The 23,356-nt window shown below is 49.3% G+C and overlaps 1 protein-coding gene and 1 long non-coding RNA gene across 3 annotated transcripts in view; one reads left to right on the top strand and one right to left on the bottom strand.

Annotated features, from left to right (window-relative positions):
• Window positions 1-607: 607 nt before the first annotated feature.
• IL13RA1 (interleukin 13 receptor subunit alpha 1) overlaps window positions 608-23,356 on the top strand; it is a 76,119-nt gene continuing 53,370 nt past the window's right edge. The window contains exons 1-4 of one of the 2 annotated variants that reach the window (XM_053892120.1): window positions 608-829; window positions 8,200-8,339; window positions 14,805-14,943; window positions 17,141-17,261. In XM_053892120.1, coding sequence (XP_053748095.1) covers window positions 742-829; window positions 8,200-8,339; window positions 14,805-14,943; window positions 17,141-17,261 — 488 coding nt within the window. In that variant the 5' untranslated portion in view covers window positions 608-741. The remainder of the gene's footprint in view (window positions 830-8,199; window positions 8,340-14,804; window positions 14,944-17,140; window positions 17,262-23,356) is intronic. The other variant, XM_019421895.2, reaches the window with a different exon arrangement.
• On the bottom strand, window positions 19,817-21,250 carry LOC109250783 (uncharacterized). The gene is made up of 2 exons (XR_002073186.2): window positions 20,478-21,250; window positions 19,817-20,378 (listed from the first exon to the last, which is right to left on the bottom strand). It is a non-coding gene; the product is annotated as an uncharacterized LOC109250783 (long non-coding RNA).

Genomic DNA, 23,356 nt, shown 5'->3' with positions numbered 1-23,356 from the left:
CAAGAACTGTACATAGTATGGCACTGTCCTTCACATGAAAACTTTTGCTCTCCCCCAACCCCGACGCCACATTATGTGTTACCAGCTTCCCGATACACCTTTCGGCCTATTCACCAAGCACGCCCCTGCGAAGTCCCCGCTGTGCACTTGGAGCCCAGTCCACCGTGGGAGGTGGGGTTGGGATTACTAAGCCTGGAGTCAGAGTTTAGGAAACTAGGGCTCAGAGGCCGACGATTAGCAGCCGCGCCTCCCGACTCCCGGGCCGAGGCTGCTTCCCGTAGGTGGCCCTCGTCCCGGCCCCGCCACGACCCAGGCCCCGCAGGTCCGCACGGAGCGGCGACGCCGGCCGGGGCTGCCTCCCGCGCGCGGAGGGGGGGAGGGCGGGACCGGCGGGCGCCCGGGCCGGGCCGCGACGCGGTCGAGGAAGTTCAGCGCGGCCCGAGCCGAGCCGGGGCTCCGGGAGGGGGGGGACGCAGGGCGGCGGCGGGGCCAGGTGCGGCGCGAGGCGCGGGAGGCGCGGGAGGCGGGGGGGGGGGGGGGGGGGGGCCGGCGCCCCGCCCCCTCCGCCCGCGCCCGCGGCTCGCGGCTCGGGTTACCTGCGGCGGGTGGGCGGGGCGGCCTTTCCGGTCTGCGCCGGCCCCCAGCCTCCAGGGCGGCGGAGCCGGGAAGTGGGAGAGGGAGCGAAGGAGGCGGAGACTGCCCGAGCCCGCAGCCCGGCCGGGCTCCGAGGAGAGGGGCTGCATGGAGCGGCCGGCGCGGCTCTGCGGGCTGTGGGCGCTGCTGCTCTGCGCCGGCGGCGGCGGCGGCGGCGGGGGCGCCGCGCCCACCGGTGAGTGCGGCCGCGGGCCCGGGGCGGCGGCCGAGGGGGCGGCTGGGGTCGCGGCGGACAGGGGTCGAGGGCTGCGGCGAGGGAGGGCGCCGGGGGGTTGGGGGGGGCGGTCCTCACGACGCCCGGCGACCGCAGCCTCCGGCGCCCGGTTTGAGGTTGGGGACCCGGGAGCGACGGGGCGTTCCCGGGTCGCAGGCGGTGGCGGCGGCGGCGGCGGCGGCGGCGGGGCAGGACGACGACTCGCCGCCGTACTTCCCTCGCGCCGTCGGGAAGAGCCCGGCGCCCGGGCGCCGGACGGAAACATGCCCGCGGCGTCGGAGGGCGGCGGGTCAGGACCCGCGAGGTCGTCCGGGAGGGGATGAGGGGCCAGGAAGCCGCGCGGACGGCGACCGAGGCCGGGGCGAGCCGGGGTCGCGCCGGGGCTCCTTGTGAGTGAGGCGGTGGGAGTTGAAGGGAACTCCTGGAGACCCCGGTCCTCGTAGAAGAAAGACGCGAGGGCCCCCGCCTCCCCGGCGTTCAAGAAATCCGTTGGGAAACCGGGAGCAGCATCCGGGTGGATGCCTTTTTGTTTTCTTTACTAACCTTTACGTTTGGAAACGATTGTCGGCTTACAGACGAGTTGCAGAGATACTACAGAGGGGTCGCATGTAGCCCTCACCCCGTGTGGCAACTTTTCGTTAATCGGCCCGGCGGGGTTACACTGTGAAAAGCTGGGGGCTGATGGCTTTTTCACGGACAGCTCCTGGCTTGAGCGGCCTCCTGGGCGCGTTGGGTGACCACATCGGAGAGGTCTTATTACCATATTGACACAAACACCCACAATTTGCTGATTGCATTTCCATCAGTGTGTTGTGCTTTGAAACCCAAGTTGAAACGTTGATTAGGAAATCTTGATGCCCCTTATTGATTCAGTCAACAAAACGTATGCACTCAGCTCCGTGCCAGGGTTCTCGGGGCTGCGGATGCAGCGGTGAGTGAAATAGACGGAGCCAGCCCCTGCCCTGTACAGCTTCTAGGCTCTTGGCAGAGTCAGAGAGGAGGGAAAAGTAACATATCAGGTGTGTGGGACGGCGCTGAGTACAATGAAGAAAAACGAAGCGGAGAAGGGGTTTGCCATTATAAACAGGGTGAAGTGGGAAGGCCTTACTTGAAAAGGTGGCATTTAAAGCGGAGGCCGGAGGCAGGTTGGAAGTTTTCGGTTAATAATTATTCAAGCGTCTGCCTTGTTTAGCACTGGGCCGAGCTCTGGAGGTTAGCGGACAACCGTGGAGTGTAGTTCAGTTGGGAACATCGGATTCCCATATCCTGTGGGGAAATGAAATCCAGAGAAGGCAAGGGACTTATTTAGGGTCACCTGTCTCCTTAGTCTCCTGATGTTCATGGTCCTGCTCCAACACCCTGCCTCCTGCGGCCTCCCACACGCACCTGAAACAACAGCTGGCCTTCTAGGCAATACCGGCAACCCCCAACTTAATCAGTTTTGTCTCAGCAGTTCTTTGGTAACTTTGGTTACTTAGAATACAGAAACTTTTTTCCCATTAGAAATATTGATAAAATTGCGGGGCCTCTGGCTGGGCTCCATCAGTGGAGCATGTGACTCTTGATCTCAGGGTTGTGAGTTCAAGCCCCATGCTGGGTATAGAGATGACTTAAAAAAAAAAAAAAGAAATATTGATAAAATTTCAATGAGATACGGTGAAGAAAAAAAGAAGGAGGGGACTTGAGTTTTAGTGGTCTGACATCTCTCAGCTGTGGGACTCTGGGTTCATCATTTCCCTTTTCTTGTGTGGCAGTTTTCTCATCTGTAAGTTCTTTTTTTTTTTTTTAAATGTTTATTTATTTTGAGAGAGAGACAGAGAGTGCGGGGGAGGGGTCGAGAGAGAGAGAGAGAGAGAGAGAGAGAGAGAGAGAATCCCAAACAGGCTCCGTGGCTGTTAACCCAGAGCTCGACACAGGGCTCAATCGCACGAACCATGAGATCGCAGCCTGGGCCAGTATCAAGAGTCAGACGCTCAGGGTGCCTGGGTGGCTCAGTCAGTTAAGCATCTGACTTCGGCTCAGGCCATGATCTCATGGTTCATGGGTTCGAGCCCCGTGTCGGGCTCTGTGCTGGCAGCTCAGAGCCTGGAGCCTGCATTGGATTCTGTGTCTCCCTCTCTCTCTGTCCCACCCCTGCTCACACTCTGTCTCTGTCTCTCTCAAGAGTAAATAAACATTAAAAAGCTTTTTTTTTTTAAAAGAGTTGGACGCTCAACCAACTGAGCCACCCAGGTGCCTCACCTGTAAGTTCTAAGGGCTCTTCCAGCTCTAATCTTCTGTGTTCATAAAATGATTAGGTTACAAGCTTAATTTAGTCTGCTTAGTCTGATAGTCCACATGCTGGCATGTCTTAATAACAACAACTAGCATTTATATAGTGCTTAATATTCTTTATGCCAGGCGGCGTTCTGAGTCTTCCATTTGTGTTGTTTCATTTAATCTTTACACAAAACCTATCCTATAGGTGTTGCCGTTAGTCCCATTTTGGATATAAGGTAGCTGGGCACAGTGAGGCTAAGAGTCTTGCTCCAAGTCTTGTGGGTGGTAGAGTGGAGCTAGGCGTCCAATCTGGGCAGCCTGACTCCAGAGGTCATGCCCTGACCCCTGTATTCAGTGCCTCCCTCTGTAGAAGGGAGGGGAGTCCTTGGCTGGGAGAGGAGCTGGCCACCTCCCAGAGTAGCAGGTAGGATTGGTTGGGACCCATGAACAGATGGACAGGTCATTTGCTTTGAAGTGATTGATCGTATATTGGAGACTCGCTTTCTAATTGCCAGACCGTGTGGTCCAAATAATAAACACTGTAGGCGTTCAGAAGAGGGGAAGCTGTGAGGACTGGTAGTTGTGGGGAAGAGGTAAAACTTGAGCTAGACCTTCAGGATGGGTGGAATTTGAGTAGGTGGAGAAGTTCTTCCCAGTCAGGGCAGAATAGCCAGAGGAGAGACCCAGAAATGAGGGTGAGACGGTGCTCCCTTGTGGGCAGCAAGCAGCCCGGCTTGGCAGGAGGGTGTGTTGGCAGAGTCAGTCCAGGCAGAAGAGTTTCATTTGCCCATGAGGGCCTGGAGTGGGGCACAGCGTGAGGGAAATGACACCAGAGGAGAAGCAAGCAGGGAGACTTGACCGGGTGACAGGACTCGCTGGAGCGTAAAGCTGGGCAGGACTCTAGGGTTGAAGTTGTCCACTAGAAAGATGTGTTGTGGGGGCGCCTGTGTGCTTCAGTCGGTTAAGCGTCTGACCCTTGATTTCGGCTCAGGTCATGATCTCACAGTTTGCAAGTTCGAGCCCCGTGTCGGGCTCTGTGCTGACAGCACGAAGCCTGCTCGGGATTTGCTCTCTCCTTCTCTCTGCTCCTCCCCTGCTCATGCGCTCTCTCTCTCTCTGTCTCTGTCTCTCGCTCTCAAAATAAGTAAGATTTAAACAAAAAGAAAGAAAGAAAGATGCGTGGTGAATGCCTCCTGTCCAGGGCCATGACTTACTGGTGTCAGCCTGTCTCGCAGGCCCAGAAGAGCACACTGGTATGATTGGGATGATTAAAAGAGATGTTGCAAGAGAAAATGGACAGACGTTGATGACTGAGTAGATGTAAGGGAAGGAGGCGGTGACTCATATATGACTGTTGTGATTTCCTTAACTTTTCCCGAAACATGCAGGCCTCTGCCATCTCCTGTGATTGAATAGGAGAGAGCAAAAACTATTATCTAAGCAACATGCCCTATTAGAGCATTGACCGTCTCAGTTTCTAAGTAGAATGGAATCTTGTGCGAGGTAACCGTACAGACTCTCTTGAGGGTTGAAGTTTAGTTGGGGGTAGCTACTTGAGTCCCTCCTTCCCATTCCCCTTTCTGAAGCCAGGGATCAACCTCTGAGGAACGGTTGGAATTAAATGCCCGTTCTGTCTTACAGGCGGTGGGCACGTATCCCTTTCACAGACAGCCAAAGCAACTTTTTTTTTTTTTTTTAAGTTTAATCATTTTTGAAAGAGAGAGACAGAGTGTGAGCAGGGGAGGGGCAGAGAGAGAGAGGGAGACACGGAATCTGAAGCAGGCTCCAGGCTCTGAGCTGTCAGCACAGAGCCTGACGCGGGGCTCCAACTCATGAACCACGAGATCATGACCTGAGCCGAAGTGAGATGCTTAACCGAGTGAGCCACCCAGGCGCCCCCCAAAGCAGCTATTTTATTTTATTTTATTTTATTTTATTTTATTTTATTTTATTTTATTTTATTTTAAAGAGAGAGAGAGAGAGAGCATGAGTGGGGGGAGAGGGCCACAGGGAAGGAGAATGAATCTTAAGCAGGCTCCACGCTCATTGCGGAGCCCGCGGGGCTCGATCCCACGACCCCGGGATCATGACCTGAGCTGAAATCAAGAGTCGGACACTTAACCAACTGAGCCACCCAGGCGCCCCCCAAAGCACCTGTTTAGAACTGTTTTGTTTCTTCAAAAAGAGAGCAAGTAGATTGCTGACGTTTATATAACACTTGCTCTGTGCCAGGCTCCGTTCTGAGCATTTTATCTGTATTAACTCATTTCATCCTCAAAATCGCCCTTTTGTGATAGGTCATTCTTGATCATCCTCATGCTATAGGTAAGAAACCTGGAGCACAGAGAGGGTAAGGAACTTGCCAGCCAGTCTGTAGCAGAGCTGGGATGGGAACTCAGGCAGTCTGGCTCCAGAGTCCATGCTCATAATCCTACGCTGTACTGAAATTATATCATGTCTTACATATGAGGAGCTATTAGAGATCTGTACGAGAAGTACAGTCACCAGTTATTTACGTACGTATCTCCGTGTGTTATACCTACATACACATGTATCCATGTATATTTAAATGTTTGGAGATTGTATTTTAAGTTTCAGGATGACTGAGTGTGTGTGTGTGTGTGTGTGTGTGTGTGTGTATTTTTAAAGTATAGGAAGTGGAAAAACCTCAAGAGAAATGGAAGGAACCATTAGGGAGAAAAAAAGGGATGGCAGATAGCCACAAGTAGCCTAAAATGCAAACCAATTAGAAGATTTGACTAAAGGACACTTAACAGATGGGGGGAAAAATAAACCCATCTGAGAGATTGGAAATAGTGCAGGCTATTGTTCTATTAAAATACCGAGGTTAAAAAACAGATTTTTTTAAAAAGTTTATTGATTTATTTTGAGAGAGACAGCACGAGTTGGGTAGAGGCAGAGAGAGAGGGAGACAGAGAATCCCCAGCAGGGTCCGTGCTGCCAGTGCAGAGCCCGATGCGGGGCTCGAACCCACGAAACCACAAGATCATGACCTGAGCCAAAACCAAGAGTCGGGCGCTTAACCAACTGAGCCACCCAGGCACCCCCGAAAATAGATTCTAAAAGGTCTTAAATTGCCTTGAAAATTGAGGCGTGATTTATTACATTACCATAAATAGGTAATATTTTTTTTATTACCGGGGCTTTAATGTCTGCGTGGGAGTAGGAAGGTAGGGCGTCAGGAAGTTTTCTGCCGGGTGTTTCTGGAAAGTGCGGAATACAGCAGATAAGCCTAGAGTAGATCGTAGTCTTCGGGAGGAACGGAGTTCTTATTAGAGGCTCTAGAGCTGACAAATGATTTGTCTTCACGGGTGCTGATGTGGCGTTAGAAAGGCCAAAATGAAACCGCCGTACACGCCGGTAGTTGCTTAGAATCCCGACGCCAGCACTGTTGCCTGAGCCGTCGATGCTTCCGGACGCTAGCTGGGTTTTAACTCAGTGCAGCGGGAATTTTCTGCCTCCGCTGGTCCTGCCGCGGGCTGCGCGTCCCCACACTTGGGCCTTTTGGTCACCCTTGCGGGAAACACTGATGGTAGAAGAGTCGGGAGAGGGAATGAATATCCAGAGTCCAGAGCCTTTGGGGAAATGCCAGCTACGTAGTGCCTGTGGGGCTGATGTTTGGGGACCAAAGGAATCTTTTGTTCAGTTGAAGAGGAAGGTGATGGCATAAAGTATTTATGGATTATGTAAGAGGCCCAGTGCACTCCAGCGTGTTGGCATAGAGTATAAAATAGAGCTCTGCGGATGGGTAAATTAAAGACAACGGTATCCCGTAAGCAATCAATAAGGACTGAGTTTGCAACTTGGGGCAATTTGGGAGGATTCATTTCTTTATTTGTTTTATTATTTTTTAAAGGTTTATTTTATTTTGTGTGTGTGAGAGAGAGAACGCACGTGAGTGCAAGTGGGGAAGGGGCAGAGAGAGAGAGAGAGGGAGAGAGAGAATCCCACGCAGACTCTTCGCCACCAATGCGGAGTGGAGCCCGATGCGGGGCACGCGCCCACGAACCGGGAGATCATGACCTGAGCTGAAGCTAAGACGCTTAACTGACTGAGCCATCCACCCACCCCGGGATCGTTTTTTCTTTAATGAGTTTAATAAACTTTATTTTGGAACAATTTTCAATTTATAGAAAAGTGGCAAAGGTAGAAGAGAGGTTCTGTCATCCGGTTCCCGGGGGATGATTTTGGTAGTCCTGGTCTCAGAAGCTCTCGGCAAAGTTTGAAATGGTGTTTCCTTTGCCCCACTCTGTGTCTTTCCCCGTTTTTGGCAGAAGCTTTAAAACTCTTTTCCCTGGTGATAGAGCTGGGTCCAAAACGATAGAGTCACTAAGTATTTGGTGGAGGCAGTGGTGGGTTTTCTCCAAATGAAACACATTTTTAAGACACTGGTTCAGTTTCCCTCTCTTCTTCCCTCTTCAGATTAGTCAGAGCTACAGTCCCAGCTGTTTAGTGTCAGACCTCAGAGGAATGACAGGCACTGTTAAATCTTTCTCAGTACTTCTTTGGAAAAGTTATAAAACATAGTTCCCGGGTCACGTTAGCAAGCACGATTAAAGACACGCTGCTGAGACCCACCCGCGGAGCTGCCGAGATTGACGTGTCTGCACCGAGTGAGCTGTAGATCCCGAGCAGAGGGAGCCCCGAATTCCTGCGGGAGGAAAACAGAAATTTCAGGCTGCACTCTTCCCCGTGTCCACACTAGAGCAAGTAGTTAAGAACGTGGCCCCGGAGCCACACTTCCTGGGTTGTATCCCAGCTCTGCCATTGACGAGCTAGGGGACGTGGGGCAAGTGACTCAGTGTCCTTGACCTCGGTCACTTCATCTTCGAGATGAGGCTCCTCGTCCCTGTCTCGTAAGGTGGTCGTGAGGATTCGGTGCATTAGTATGTGGAGAGGACTTAGAACGGTGCCTGGCTCGATACCCGGGAGCTGTTGTTCTCTCAGTCGTCCTATTCTTGGCCTCTAGGACTTGGAGGAATGGATCAAATGACCCACTAAAAACCCTGGCCAGTGCTGATAAATGTACTCCTTGTGCTTCATTTGAACAGAAACTCAGCCGCCTGTGACAAATTTGAGCGTTTCTGTTGAAAACCTCTGCACGGTCATCTGGACATGGGACCCTCCTGAGGGAACCAGCCCGAATTGCACCTTACGATATTTTAGTCATTTTGACAACAAACAGGATAAGGTAAGTTTTCTGGAAGGTATTGCATTGGTGAGGCAAAGTGAACACTTTGAACCGGAGCCAAGAATAAACTGAATTCTAACCTCACTTCGAAGTGGGAATTTTGTCTTGGGTTGCGTCTAAATTTTACCTGGGAAAATGACTGTTGACAAAAATCGAGCGTTTGAACATTTGAAAATGTTGGCTCATTATTTGATAATGAAATGCAATGAGATACTCTGTTAGGGAATACTAGGTATCTTTATCTACTGGGCTCTCAACAAATCATGGCGTTAGCATTTCTTCCTGTGTTCCTGCCTGCATGTATAGAACACTTCCAGTTTCTCAGGGAGTTTTCACATTTACCGTCTTGCTAATGACATGCACGCAGGTATGTAAGAACTATGTGACACAAAAGTAATCGGCCATATGGAAAGTGAAAAACTGAGACATCAGTGGCAGATAGGGTTGGCTAGGTTTCCCGATGCCTGAGGAAAAATGAGGGGAACTTTCAGCCTTTCCAGTCAGATGTAGTCAACTGATATAAGTGAATTTTTGTTCACAAGATTGGATAATTTTCAGATTCTTTACAGTAGTCTTGTCCAGTGGAGTTTTCTCTTGGGCCCTATCGTCTTGTAGCCCCTTCTAACTGACAGATTCTTCAAAGCATCAGATCAGCTGTTCAAAACTATTTTGTATCTTTATACCTTCTTTCAGTGAGGGGAGAGGTCAGGGGTGGTTGGGGTTGAATTTGTCAGGGACTATGAGAAGGCTGAATGGGAGAAGTTGTTACTAGTGACAGTGCTTTGGATCAGCGAACCGTGGAATCATCATGTTCATGCAGCCTGGCAGCAGGGGGAGTCAGGAGAACTAGGCTCTAGTTGGTGGCCACTCAGCGATCCCTGTGGCCTGGGGTAAGTTCTTGAACCTCTCTGAGCCTTAGTTTCCTGCTGTGTAAAAGTGTGGCTCTACTCTCTTCTCTGGCTTTCTGGGACACGGAAAATCATGTATGTGAAAGCTTAATAAAGCAAGGATGAAACAGGCTCTTCCTCTTGAGGGAAACTTACTAATCTGCCTTTCTTCCCCCTTTTCTGCTGGGGTGTTAATTACGGGTTAGGTGTCCATTGATAGAGAATTGAGGCTACTCAGGGTATTTGCTTTTTTTTTTTTTTTTTTTTTTTTTTAGAGAGAGAGGAAATTCTTTAAGCAGGCTCCATGCCTAGCGTGGAGCCTGACGTGGGGCTCCACCTCAAGACCGTGAGATCGTGACCCTGAGATCATGACCGGAGCCGAAATCCAGAATCGGATGCTTAACCGACTGAGCCACCCAGGCACCCCAGAAATATTTGCATTTTAAGAGGTCCTCTGGGTGGCTCAGTCGGATGAACGTCCCACTCTTGATTTCAGCTCAGGTCATGTTCCCAGGGTCATGGGCTCGAGCCCCAGGACGGACTCCATGCTGAGCACGGAGCCTGACTGGGATTCTCTCTGTCTGTCCCTCTGTCCCTCTCCCCCACTTACACACACACTCTAACATTAAAAAAAAAGAGGTCCTCTAGACCCGAATAGACATTTTTTCCAAAGAAGACATCCAGATGGCCAACAGACACATGAAAAGATGCTCAACATCACTCATCGTCAGGGAATGCAAATCAAAACCACAATTAGATCTATTGCTTCATACTTGTCAGGATGGCTAGTATCAAAAGGACAAGAAATATCTGGGTGCCTGGCTGGCTCAGTCAGTAGAGCATGCGACTCTTGATCTCAGGGTTCTAAGTTTGAGCCCCACATTGGGTGTAGCGATTACTTAAAGACAAAATCTTAAAAAAAAAAAAAAAAAAAAAAGGACCAGAAATATCAAGTGTTGGTGACCATGTGGAGAGAAGGGAACCCTCCTGCACTGTTGGTGGCACTGTAAGTTCTGGAAAACAATATGGAGGTTCCTCAAGAAATTAAAAAGAGAACTGCCCTATGGTCCAGCAGTTCCACTTCTGGGTATTCATCTGAAGAAAATGGAGACACTAATTCAAAAAGATACATGCACCCCTACGTTTTTTTTGGTTTTTTTTTTAACGTTTATTTATTTTTGAGACAGAGAGAGACAGAGCATGAACAGGGGAGGAGCAGAGAGAGAGGGAGACACAGAATCCGAAACAGGCTACAGGCTCCAAGGCTCCGAGCCGTCAGCCCAGAACCCGACACGGGGCTCGAACTCACGGACCGTGAGATCATGACCTGAGCCGAAGTCGGACGATTAACCGACTGAGCCACCCAGGCACCCCGGTGCACCCCTACGTTTATTGCAGCATTACTCACAATGGTCACAGTAGGGAAGATGAAGTGATGAAGAAGATGTGGTATATTTATACAGCATCATGTGACTCGGCCATAAAACAGAACGAAATGTTGCCATCCGTGACAACGCCGATGGGCCAAAGACAAATACCCTGTGATTCCACTCACGTGGACTCGAAAAAAACCAAACGAACACACAAAACAAGACAGAAACCGATTCACGGGCACAGAAGACAAGCTGATGGTTGCAGGGGACGAATGGGCAAAGTAGGTGTAGGGGATTAAGCCGTACAAGCTTTCAGTTATAAAATAAATAAGCCATGACGGCAAAGACCACGGCGTCGGGAAGACAGCCAACAATATTCCAAGAAGTTTGTGCGGTGACAGATGGTGACCAGACCTACCGTCAGGGGGACCGCTGAGTAAGGGACATAAACGTCGCATCCCTGTTTTGCGCACCTGAAACTAGTACGTCAACTATACTTCAATGAAAAAAGAGAAAGAAAAAAAAAAAGCAAGCCGACAAAAAGGAGATGCCCTCAATGCAGAAGTTGAGCTCAGGAGTTGAGTTCCCCTTCCGCTCTGTCGGCTTCCTCTTGTTCCTAAGGAGGGGCCATCAGGCATTTGGATTCTTAGGGGCAACTCTCAGTACTTCAGCCCCTGCGAAATCACAGAAGAGACCTTATTTAAGGGCTTCGCCTAAGTATCGCGTTGAAAACGAGGAGAGGTCACCTTTTCTTCTAACAGGTCCAAGTTCGTTAGCCAGCCAAGCACGCTCGAGGGTCGGTCGGGTAGACACGGTGGTATCGTAGCCTGGAAATGGGGCCGACTCCACAGGAGAGATACAGAAACTGACACTTGCAAGCGACCGTAGGAGGCAGTGGAATCAGAGAGGATTGGGTTTGACGGTGTGTCTCTTCCCCTGTCAAGGCGTGTGACCCTGGGCAGGTCACTTAACCTCTCCGAGCCTTCATTTCCTTGTTTGTAAAATGCCGGGGTGGGACGCACCCGACGTCAGCGGCGCGTGCGTTAGAGGAGAGGATGTTCGCAATGCACCGGGCCCCGAGCTCATGTTCCATAATCGTCCCTTTTTCCTCTTCTTTTTCTTGTTACGTCGAATCACATGAAATTGTTGCTTTTATAGGTCATATGGTTCAACCTAACATCACCCTCCATTTTGCCCCTGGGGAGACCAGATGGAAACCATGAAGAGTGACCTCTGCCTGAGGCCTGCTCATTTATATTCCAGCCACCTGACCTCTGACCGTTGGTGCTGTCAGTGCCACAGTTGTGAGAAACACGGATTATCTCTTCTAATCAATGATGGGAGATTTCCCATGTGACCTTTTGAAGTTTTTCGGTCCTGAGGCTGAGAACGAATGGCAGGAGTGGTTTCCCTTTCCCCTTCCCATCCTTTGGACAAAGCATTAAGATCCTCAGATTGTCTGGTATACGCTTTGAAGCAGATCGCAGTAGTGGCTTTAGGATAGTTTGTACATGTTAGGGGGGCTTGTGAGACCGTCTAGAGGTCTTACGTTGCTAAATGAGATAAACCCTTGAGGTCACTTTCAGTCTTCAGATTGGAGGGCCATGAACACAAGAGACAGGGATTCATACACGATTTTTTTTTTTTTTAAATACAAGATTAGTTTTAAGTGGCTGCCCTCCACCATTGTTGTAGCAATATCTCCTAGTTTCCCAGTCTGGTGAGTCGAAGAAGGATCTGGCATCAGGTTTTGTTTTTGTTTTTTTGGCTGGTTGTTGTTAAAAGAACGTTGATTTATGTGCTTTGGCATCAGATTAGGTATCTTTCATCACCAAGAGATAGGCAAGTCTCACTAGGTGAATAAATTAGAGAGCTGTTGTGCCATCCAGGCATCCAGAGAGGCAAAAGCCGAGGCCGGCGCGCTTTTCCTACTGAGAAAGGAATCTGGAATTGGGAAAGGTGTGATCCAGCCAAATGAACGTTGGTCCTGAGGGGGAGGGATCACTTCAGGACTCTGGCCTTGGATTTTGATACATTTTCAAAGGAGCCCAGATTCCCTGAGGGGTGGAGCCTCGTGTCATACAGCAGCTACCCGTGGAATGAGTCACCGCAGCTGGCCGAAAGTCACGTGGGAGCCATCGCACGTACCTCATCAAGATCTGCTGGAAGGGGTTTAGTTCCTTGTCTGATAAAGGTGTGCTGGACTTGGCGGTCGTTGACAGTTGGGATTTCTACTTCTTTCGTGCCAATTGCATATTAAGTTACCTCGAGCTACATGGGACTGGTGCTTGGTGAGACTGGGAGGTGGCTGACATTTGCATCCCGGGGCCTTCGCGCCTCCCTGCCCACGGTCCCGGGGCCGGTCTCCGCTTTCACGGGCCGAGAGCCCTCACCTCCTCGGCACGCAGTCCACTCTCGAGGGCCGATTCCTTCCTTTGCCGTGAGAGCTCTCTCGGGGGAAAAAAAAAAAAAAATTCCAGAAAGCTTTGTGCTGGCATAACCGGTGTGTTCCATCCCTGTAGGCAGCACCGCCACGGAAAGCCAAATGGTGAGTCGGTTTCTTGTGAAGGATCAGAAATGAGTTGTGAAAATGTATTTGGCTAAGAGCGGCTGGAGGTCCCACTGCAGAAAGGCAGAGCTTTGCCGGTGGCCCAGAAATAGTGTCCGTGGAGCTAGATCCCCCCCCCCCCCCCCCGCCAGAACCTTCTGCCGGCCAGAAGGTTGCTCACACACCTTTCTTTTTCTTTGTTTCCTCAGGGCTGACCAGGTAAGTCCCTTTTCAGGGTGCTGTTGTGCCTGGGCCTAAAGCCCTTCAGTCTCTGATGTGATGTTTTTCCTGTCTTTGCTGTGATTCATTAATTGTTGATTTACCAGCTCCCTCTCAGAGGGCACCCTTAACGTCTTGCTTTCGGGGGCATCTCACAGTTGTCCTTACACTCAGCTGGCAGCCGGCCTCTGAAATGGCAGAGCAGCTCTTTAGGATGGCAGACAGAGGCAGCCGTGACAAGGTTTTCACTTCAGGGCCGGCAGCACATATATGAAAGGAAGTACTATCTCCAACTTGAGTCAGAAACTATTGCAAAACAGGAAGCTCCTTGGAGCCCTGATTAAAAGCAGCTTCAGAATTATTCCAACTCTGTCAGTTTGGGAAATGTTAATTTCCTAAAGAGCCCTCTAATCTCCTCATTCTAAATCCTAACCACCAGACTTGTGATTTATATCTGTATGCTGTCAGGAACGGTCATCTACTCTTCAGAATGAGGGTGTGGTTCTCTGAACAACCCTTGACATTTCTGTGCAAGTGTGAGGTAGTCACAATGGTCAAACATGGGGCACCGGGGTGGCTCAGTCGGTTAAACGTCCGACTTCGGCTCAGGTCATGATCTCGCGGTCTGTGGGTTCGTGCTCCCGTGTCTGGCTCTGTGCTGACCACTCGGAGCCTGGAGCCTGTTTCGGATTCTGTGTCTCCCTCTCTCTCTGCCCCTCCCCCGCTCACGCTCTGTCTCTGTCTCTGCCTCTCTCTCAAAAATAAATAAGATTTTTTAAAAATGGCCAAACAGTGCAGGAAGATGTTTAATGAAAAGTCTCTCTGTGGTCCCCAGGCCCTCCTTTACTTCCTGCCCTCAGAGGTGACCAGGGTCACTGGATTCTTAAAGCAGTTTTTCACCTTGATCTTGATCATGATACTGCATCTGGTTAGGAATGGAATATTGATCATCTTATTGTGTTTCCTTTAAAGTTGCTTTTAGACAGTTGATGTGTTAGCCTAGGAGGTTTGTAGGTAAATGTCATAATGTTTGTACATTTAAAATGTAGGAAATTGTCTTTTATCTGTACTGGGTTTCTCAGCCGTGGCACTGCTGAGATTTGGTGTGGGATAATTCTTTGTCGTAAGGGGAGGGAAGGCTGTCCTGTGCCTTGTACCATGTTGAGCAGCATCCTTGGCCGCTGCCTACTAGACGCCAGTGGCAGCCCCCTCCTACGTTCCGGTGACCAAAAATATTCTTAGACTTTATCAAAAGTCCTCGGCGGAGGGGGGGGGTGGCGGGGGAAGCAAAATCACCCCAGGTTGAAAGTCACTGTTTTATGCCATCCGGTAACTTTCCATTTTTTTTTACACATTTGAACATGCCAATGTTTTATTAGCTGAGTGTATTTCTGTGTATTTGCTACAGTAACGCCTTTTTAAAACTTCCTAACCTTAGAAAATTGCTCCTGAAACCCATCGTTCAAAAGAAGTGCCCCTGAACGAGAGGATTTGTCTGCAAGTGGGATCCCAGTGTAGCACCAATGAAAGTGACAATCCTAGCATTTTGGTGGAAAAATGCACCCCGCCCCCTGAAGGTAACAGCTGAAAGCACTGTTTGGTGGTATTTAGAGCATAAATCCGGATTATCCATATGCCCATGTTCGGTGTTCATTAATTCATTCAATTTTCAGATACTTGCTGAGTCTGATAAGCTCCAGGCATTGTGCTAGGTGCTGACAACACAATGATAAATATGAGAATGTCCCTGCTTTTGAAGTGCTCACAACTTGAGTAAATGCCTAGTAGTTACACAGCACTTAATAATTCGGAATACGGGTGTGTCTGGGTGGCTCAGTCAGTTGAGCGTCTGGCTTCGGCTCAGGCCACGATCTCATGGTTCGTGAGTTCGAGCCCTGCATTGGGCTCGTTGCTGTCAGCGCAGAGCTCGCTTTGGATCCTCTGTCTCCCTCTCTCTCTGCCCCTCCCACCCCTCTCAAAAATAAGTAATTTGGAATGTGATATACACACATATACACCCCTCCCCTAAATTAAGCCTCATAAGCTTGTTGTGTTTGTTTTTTTTTTTAATTTTTTTTTTTGGTAGGGAGAGCGAGCCTGCAAGTAGGCGAGGAACAGAGGGAGAGGGAGAGAGAGAATCTTAAGCAGGTTCCATGCCCAGCGTGGAGACTGAAGCAGGGCTCAGTCTCACAACCGTGAGATCATGACCTGGGCTGAAATCGAGTCAGATGCTTAACCGACTGCGTCACCCAGGAGCCCCAGCTTGTCTTGTGATGTGAGCAAGTTACCCGGACCCATTCCATGAGGAAGAGGGGAACTGAGTGAGTTGCCCTAGGTCTTTAGATTACAGGTCCAGTACCTTGAAAAAGCCAGAATACTGTCTTCCTCTTTAGAAAGATTAGCTTGATAAACGGGACGTATTTGGGGAAAGGTGTTAGAAAAGGAAAAGGGGCCCGCGGGCCCTGCTCCAGTTCAAGACCAGCCCTGGGCACAGCTGTCACGTAGTCAGGTCGGTCATTGGCCCCCAGTTCCCTTCCCGCCCATCACCCAGATTCTTCTGGCTCTTGGCTCGCACGGAGGGAGGGGTGTATACTGATTAAGAGCAGGGCTGCCAGAGAGCAGATGTCCAAGTTGAAGTCTCAGCTCTGCCAACCAGTAGCCGTGTGACCTTCGGCAGGTCACTTAGCCCCTCCCGCCTTCACTTTCCTCATCTGTAAAATGGGGATGATGACAGTACTTCCTGCCAGGACCGTTGAAAGGCTGATGTAAGTCACTCGAGGTGAGGTAGTTAGAGTAGGGCCTGGCAAGAGCAAATCCTGTGTACGTACTATCTATTAATGTCACGTTGCCCCTTGTTTGGAGGGTTCCCTCTCCCACCACCGGACCTTAGCGCTATGTGGCCCGGTCTCCAGACCATCCTCTCTCCCTGCCTTGCACCTATCAAAAGTATATGAAGTCCTCTTTGTAAAAGGATAAAATTCAGTACTGCCATGAGGCTGGGAACATGGTTTAAAACGACTTAGCTCCCCTTTTCTCATTTCTTTGGGATTTTAAGGAATAATCTGAAAAAGCCTACATCGTACTGTGCCAGTAAAACAGTTGACGACAGCTCAGTCCAGTACCCCTTCAAGAATCCCCAGGGATAGCAAGTTTGCATTTTAAACAGAGGCGTTTAACTTGGTGACATGATGCCTTAACTCCAAACGCTTTATAAAGGTCGAGATTTCAGATGATAAAGACGATAGGGCTCGTAAAGTCATAATCCACAGCCAACAACTACCAAGAGTGATGTTATGCTTAACTTTTCCCCAAGTTGCTTCAGGAGGAATGCTTGTTTAGTCTTTAAAACAAGATGTGTTAGTAGGGGTCAAAAGACAGGAAGGTGATGGTGACTCAGTAGACTTGTTTTCTTGAAAGACAGGTAGGTATATATGGGTCGTTTGTATTTTCGCTTTCATTTAGGAATTCCGTACTCACTTCTTACGATTGAAACACTATTTGACCTTTAGACTCTCTCTCCAGTTAGGGCTACAAAGTTAGGGTCCCGCAGGGAGGGTAAAGCTATTTCCTCGGTATCTGGAGGTGAGAGAGAGAGTTTTGAGCGAGTCAGATTTGGGTTTTCTCCATCCTGGGTGCCTTGTGGGTAAAATGGCATGAGAGATTAGGGATTGGCTTTCTGGGAAGACACTCTCACCGTCCCCCATGCCCCAGAGGGATTGGCAGGTTTGCCTGGCGGGGAAAGAAGGAGCCTAAACCCTTGGCTGGATATTGCAGGTGATCCTGAGTCTGCTGTGACTGAGCTCCAATGCGTTTGGCACAACCTGAGCTACATGAAGTGTACTTGGCTCCCTGGAAGGAACACAAGTCCCGACACCAACTATACTCTCTACTACTGGTGAGTGTGCGCAGGAGACTTGCGGGGGAGGAATGGATCGCTTTTGTTTGGAGAGCACTGGGCTCTAACCTAATTAAAAACCGAAACCGAGGGGCCCCTGGGTGGCTCAGTCGGTCGAGCGTCCGACTCTTGATCTCGGCCCACATCACGATCTCACGGTTCGTGAGTTCGAGCCCCACGTCGGGCTCTGTGCTGACAACATACAGTCTGCTTGGGATTCTCTCTCTCTCTCTCTCTCTCTCTCTCTCTCTCTCTCTCTCTCTATCCGTCTCTCTCTTTGCATCCCTCTCTTGCCCTTCCCCCATTTGTACTCTGTCTCACCCAAAATAAATACATAAACATTTAAAACAAACAAAAAACCAAAACTGAAAAAGAACAACCTGTTTTTTTGGCTTCATTTATCATTGTTTTTAATTGAGGTATAATTAAAATACAATGTTCTACAATGTTCTATTAGCTTCAGGTGTACAACACAGTGATTCAACAATCACATCTTTTTAAAAAAAATTTTTTTAATGTTTATTTATTTTTGAGACAGAGAGAGACAGAGCATGAACAGGGGAGGGGCAGAGAGAGAGGGAGACACAGAATCTGAAGCAGGCTCCAGGCTCTGAGCTGTCGGCACAGAGCCCGACGTGGGGCTCAAACTCGCGGACCGTGAGGTCATGACCTGAGCCGAAGTCGGACGCTTAACCGACTGAGCCACCCAGGTGCCCCAACAATCACATCTTCTTTATTGCTATTCTTTTCACAGACCCAAGAGGGGGGCAGTATGCTTCAGTAGAAAATGCATCTGCTTTTGGTGTCTACTTTCTAAAAATATCTTTAAAAATTGTAGATCCCGAGGATGTTGCAAAAAAAACGCACAGGGAGATCCCAGTGTACCGTTTATCTGTCTGTAAGCAGAATGCAATATCAAACCCAGAAAGTTGCTGTGGGTACAACCCACCCACCTAATTCAAATTTCACCTGTGTCACATGCAACCGTGTGTGTGTGTGTGTGTGTGTGTGTGTGTAGTCCTATGCAATTTTATCACATGTGTAAATATAGAATAGTTCCATAACCACAAGGATCCCCTGAGTTGCCATTGTATAGCCATACCCTACTCCTTTCTGCACCCCCTCACCCTGCATTACTTTCCCCCAAGTCTCTGACCTCTGGCAACTACTAATCTGTTCTCTATCTCTATAATTTTGTCATTTCAAGAATGTTACTGGAATAGAGGCGCCTGGGTGGCTCAGTTGGTTGGACGTCCAACTCTTGGTTTTGGCTCAGCTCATGATCTCACGGTTTGTGAGACCGAGCTCCACGTCGGGCTCTGCGCTGAAAGCGTGGAGCCTGCTTGAGATTCTCTTTCCCTCTCTCTCTCTCTGCCCCTCCCCCGCTCATTCTTTCTCTCTCAAAATCAATAAATAAACGTTAAAAAAAAAGAATGTTACTGGAATAGACTCTTAGAGCATATGACTGTTTGAGGGTGACTTTTTTTTTTAAACTCTGCATAATACCCTTGAGGTCCCTCCAAATTGTTTTGTGTATCAGTAGTTCATTTTTTTAAATTTCATGGTATGGAGGTGCCAGTTTGTTTAAACATTTATTCCTTGAAGGATATCTCCATCGTTTCTAATTTTTTGCAGTTATGAATAAAACTGCTATAAATTCTCATGCTCACGTTTTTATGTGAACACAACTTTTTGTATCTCTGGAGTAAATGCCCAAGAGTGCAATTGCTGGGTCATATGGTAATTACATATTTGGTGTTATAAAAACTGCCAAACTATTTTCTAGAGTGGCTGTACCAGTTTGCATTCCTACCAGCAATGTGTGAATGATGGGTGTCTACCTTTCAAAAGGAAAATGATATCATGCCCAGGGATAAAAAATAGGTTGGCTCAACACCTGAAACTATTGTAACATTGTATGTAAAGTATACGTCGATAAAAAAAAAATTAAGGAAGCAATAAGAAAACAACAATTTTTGTTTGTTTTTGTCTTTATAATTTTTTTTTAACATTTATTTATTTTTGAGACAGAGACAGAACATGAATGGGGGAGGGTCAGAGAGAGGGAGACACAGAATCCGAAGCAGGCTCCAGGCCCTGAGCGGTCAGCACAGAGCCCGACGGGGGGCTTGAACTCACGGACCGCGAGATCATGACCTGAGCCGAAGTCGGCCGCCCAACCGACTGAGCCACCCAGGCGCCCCTGTTTTTGTCTTTAGAGAGAGAGTGTGAGTGGTGGGGGAGAGGGGCAGAGAACAAAAGGGAGAATCTTAAGCAAGCTCCACACTCGGCGTGGAGCCGGACCCAGGCCTGATCCCACGGCCAGGGGCGGAAATCAAGAGTCGGACGCTCAACTGACTGAACCACCCAGGTGCCCGGAAAACAGCTTTAAAAAAAAAAGTAGGTTAGCTCCCCCCAAAATAACCTCTATCTGAAGTTTGTGAGCACATCTGCAAAATTTGTTAAATTTCTAAATTCAACTTTAAGCACTTCCTTTCCTTTAGAGCCTAGAATTATTAGCAACAGAACAAGGCAGAAAGGACCAGGTTAAACAGTTCAGTGCAATAAAACTTTATTTGGCACACATTGTGGCTACAGCACTGAATAGGCAGCGGAGATAAGAAACGTGGCTCTTTGCTCGTGAAGTTTGAGATGTGGAGGGGGAGACATCACCCGGCGCAGTTACGTGTATAAAAATACGTGTATGATGAAGGCTAGCGGAGGCACAAACTCATTTTAGAAGCTAGTGTGGATCTTGGGGTGGCAGCGGAGCAAGGCTGGGGAGGCTTTGATGAAGGGGGTGGACTGCACAGATGGTGGGGGGCTCTCCGGGGCCGGGCTCTGGGGAGGAGTGTTCAGGAAGGGGTGTGTTTAGTCACTGTGATACCAGGCTACGGACGCCGGAGATCTTGCATTGGCTGTGTGCTCTCCACATGGCCCTGTCCCCCTTTCGGTCCTTCATTCAGACTGCTTCTGACACAATGGGGTGTGGAGGGCCGTGTCCGGGACTTCTGAAACTATAGCATAAACACGGGGCTGGCTCCCGGAATGTCCATTTGGCCCGATGACTTGATGGGAACTATTTTTGGTATCTCCGGGCACTCTGTGTCTCGTGGACTAGAATGCAGAAAATCACAGGACCGTTTGGCCAGGACCTTCCAGGGAGGCCCTGGGGACTTGCATTCACCTCCCCCCTCCCCACCCCTGCCGGCTCACAGGGCACTCCTGACAGCGTTGAGAAGCACTGCATGTGAGGCCAGATGGCACTGATGCGGTGTGGTTCAGTCTTGAGGGTGTCTTTCTTTCCTCCGAGATCAACAGTTCTCGTGTGAGGCATTGTAGTTTTACTTGCCCGCTTGTGGCACTCGTTTCTGCTTTCATCAAAGCCCGGCAGGGGCGCCTGGGTGGCTCAGTCGGTTAAGCATCCGACTTCAGCTCAGGTCACGATCTCACGGTCCGTGAGTTAGAGCCCCGCGTCGGGCTCTGGGCTGATGGCTCAGAGCCTGGAGCCTGCTTCTGATTCTGTGTCTCCCTCTCTCTCTCTGCCCCTCCCCTGTTCATGCTCTGTCTCTCTCTGTCTCAAAAATAAATAAACGTTAAAAAAAAATTAAAAAAAAAAAAAAAAGCCCGGCAGCGGCGGCCCGGTGGCTTTGCCATAAGGCCCACACTCCTCAGCACTACGGACAAAGCCCTTTCTGACCGCGCTCCTTCCTGGCCTCAGCCTCCTCTCTCCCCTGCGCACCTCCAGCCTCTTGCATCCTGCCTGCTGGCCTGGGCCGAGCTCCTTTCGGTTCCTCAAACAGACCCTTCAGACACTCCAGCACAACAGGGGAAGCACCCTGCATCCCCTCCCAGCCCAGCCTTTGTCCTTTCCCCTCTGCTTTGCCCTAATCTCAGCTAACACACCGCTTCCTTCACAGAAAGCCTCCCTTGGCCTCCGAAGTCTAGATATGTGCCGAGTCGTCATGTCCCATGGTACCTTGCATTTTCCTGCGACATAGAACTCAGCACAATGTGTTGTCACTTCCTGTTTACTTATCTCCCTTGAGAGCGGCTGTGTTTTGTTACCCTCAGTGGCTGACACATGGCAGGTGCTCCAGAAATAAGTTTTAAATGCGTGGTACCATCCAAGGAAGCTTAGAGAACATTTGGGATTGGCAGGAAGGCTTAGGACGGGTAAGCAACTCCAGGAGCATTTTAGTTCAGGAGTTAAAAGAGACAAGCATTGAGTAGATCGGACTCCCCAAAGAATTGCTAGCGAAGGGGTCAGAGAACTAAGCCTGCGGGGCACCTGGGTGGCTCAGTCAGTTAAGCATCCGACTCTTGATCTCAACTTCAGGTCTTGATCTCAGGGTTGTGAGTTTAAGCCCTGCATTAGGCTCCATGCACGGGAGAAAGAAAAGAAAGAAAAGAAAAGAAAAGAAAAGAAAAGAAAGAAAGAAAAGAAAGAGAAAGAGAGAGAAAGAAAGAAAAGGAAAGAAAGAAAGGAAAGAAAGAGGGAAAGAAAGAAGGGAAAGAAAGAAACAAGGAAGGAAAGAAAGAAAGGAAAGAAAGAAGGAAGGAAAGAGAAGGAAAGGAAGGAAAGAAAGAAAGAAAGAAGGAAAGAAAGAAAAGAAAAGAAAAAAAAGAAAGAAAGACTGCCTCTGACAATGTTGCAGTGCAATCTGGGGAGAGCTGTTACTACAGTCTTAGAAGTTGGTAGCATCCTTGTGTTTCTTATGCTGTTAACTCCTTGCTTTCCCAGGAGTTGTTATGGGAAAAATCACAGGGAAAACCTTAAAAGAGTCTGTGTCTATAGAAGGTTCAGAGGAAGGAAGGAAAAGTCTTAAAGCTGTATCTCATTCCATGGCCGACTGTGCAGGAAGCACAGTGCAGGAAGCCCAGTTATAACTGGGTTATAGGAGTCAAGGTGTGCTAGAGGTTAACGGAGGCCACATCCTAGGGGTTCTTTTTTTTTTAAGGTTTTTTTTTTTTTAAGTTTATTTATTTTGAGAGAGAGCAGTGGAGGGGCAGAAAGAGAGAGAGAGGGAGAGAGAGAGAGGAATCCCAAGTGGGCTCCTCGCTGCCAGTGCAGAGCCCGACCTAGGGCTCGAACTCATGAAACTGAGATCGTGACCTGAGCCGAAAGGAAGAGTCGGACGCTTAACCGACTGAGCCACCCAGGCGCCCCTGTCCTGGGAGTTCCTATAAGAGGAAGAGCGGGAAGTGCCTTGAGGCATGCACTGGCACAAAACAAGTCTTCTTGCAGACTGCAAAACCAGCACCCCCTCTGGGTGAATAAATTACAAAAAATTGGACCCACCGATTTTGAAAAAGCATTCTTCTTCCTCTGGGTTGAAGCGTTTCCCTTCCTCTGGGCTGCTGCAGCATCTTGCCAAAGCCGGCAGCAGAGAGTGCTTGGGCTGGCTCTCAGCCCTCAGTTGCCGCCTCTGTGCAGAGTATAATCTACAACCCTAGGAGGTGGCTCAGGAAGCCATCTGAAGAGAGTGGTGGTTGACTGGTACCTGAGGGGACAGGTATCAGGGATACCACTCTTGTTATACGTATTCCCACCATGGGTCATCAGAGTGGACTCCTTCTCCAGTATATGTGACCTGTGCTAACACGGAAGCCACAACTCACCTGTGACTATTTACATACCAATTTAAATTAATTAAAGACCTGTCGAATGAAAACTTCAGTTGCTCAGTCTTACTAGTCAGTTTCCCACGTGGCTAGTGGCTCCTGCCTTGGACAGCACAGATAGCGAACATTTCCATAATCCCGGGAAATTCTGTTGGACAGTGCTGGTACAGAGTCTATATCCTTCTGCCCTCAGCACCCCGCAGCTTATTCTTTTCTGGAGCCACACTGCCTGGGTTTAAATCTTAGCCCTCTTCTATGCTAGCAGTGTGATTTGGGGCAGGCCCCCTGTCTCTGAGCCTCAGTTTTATAATCTGTTAAATGGGCACAGTCACACTAGTGCTGCCTCTTAAGGTTGTTGTAAGGGCTGTTACTGTGTGAAAAGCGTTTGGAGCTGTACCTCACTGCTAACACACACCGAGTGAGCACTCCGTGCGAGGGAGCTACATGGTGTTTTTATTATTCATCTGCGG

This window comes from Panthera pardus, unplaced genomic scaffold (assembly GCF_024362965.1).
Source record: "Panthera pardus isolate Hobbes unplaced genomic scaffold, ASM2436296v1 HiC_scaffold_27, whole genome shotgun sequence".
In the NCBI taxonomy this organism is placed as follows: Eukaryota; Metazoa; Chordata; class Mammalia; order Carnivora; family Felidae; genus Panthera; species Panthera pardus.
The sequence above is the reverse complement of the archived record's forward strand: the minus strand, read 5'-3'. Positions and strand labels throughout refer to the sequence as shown.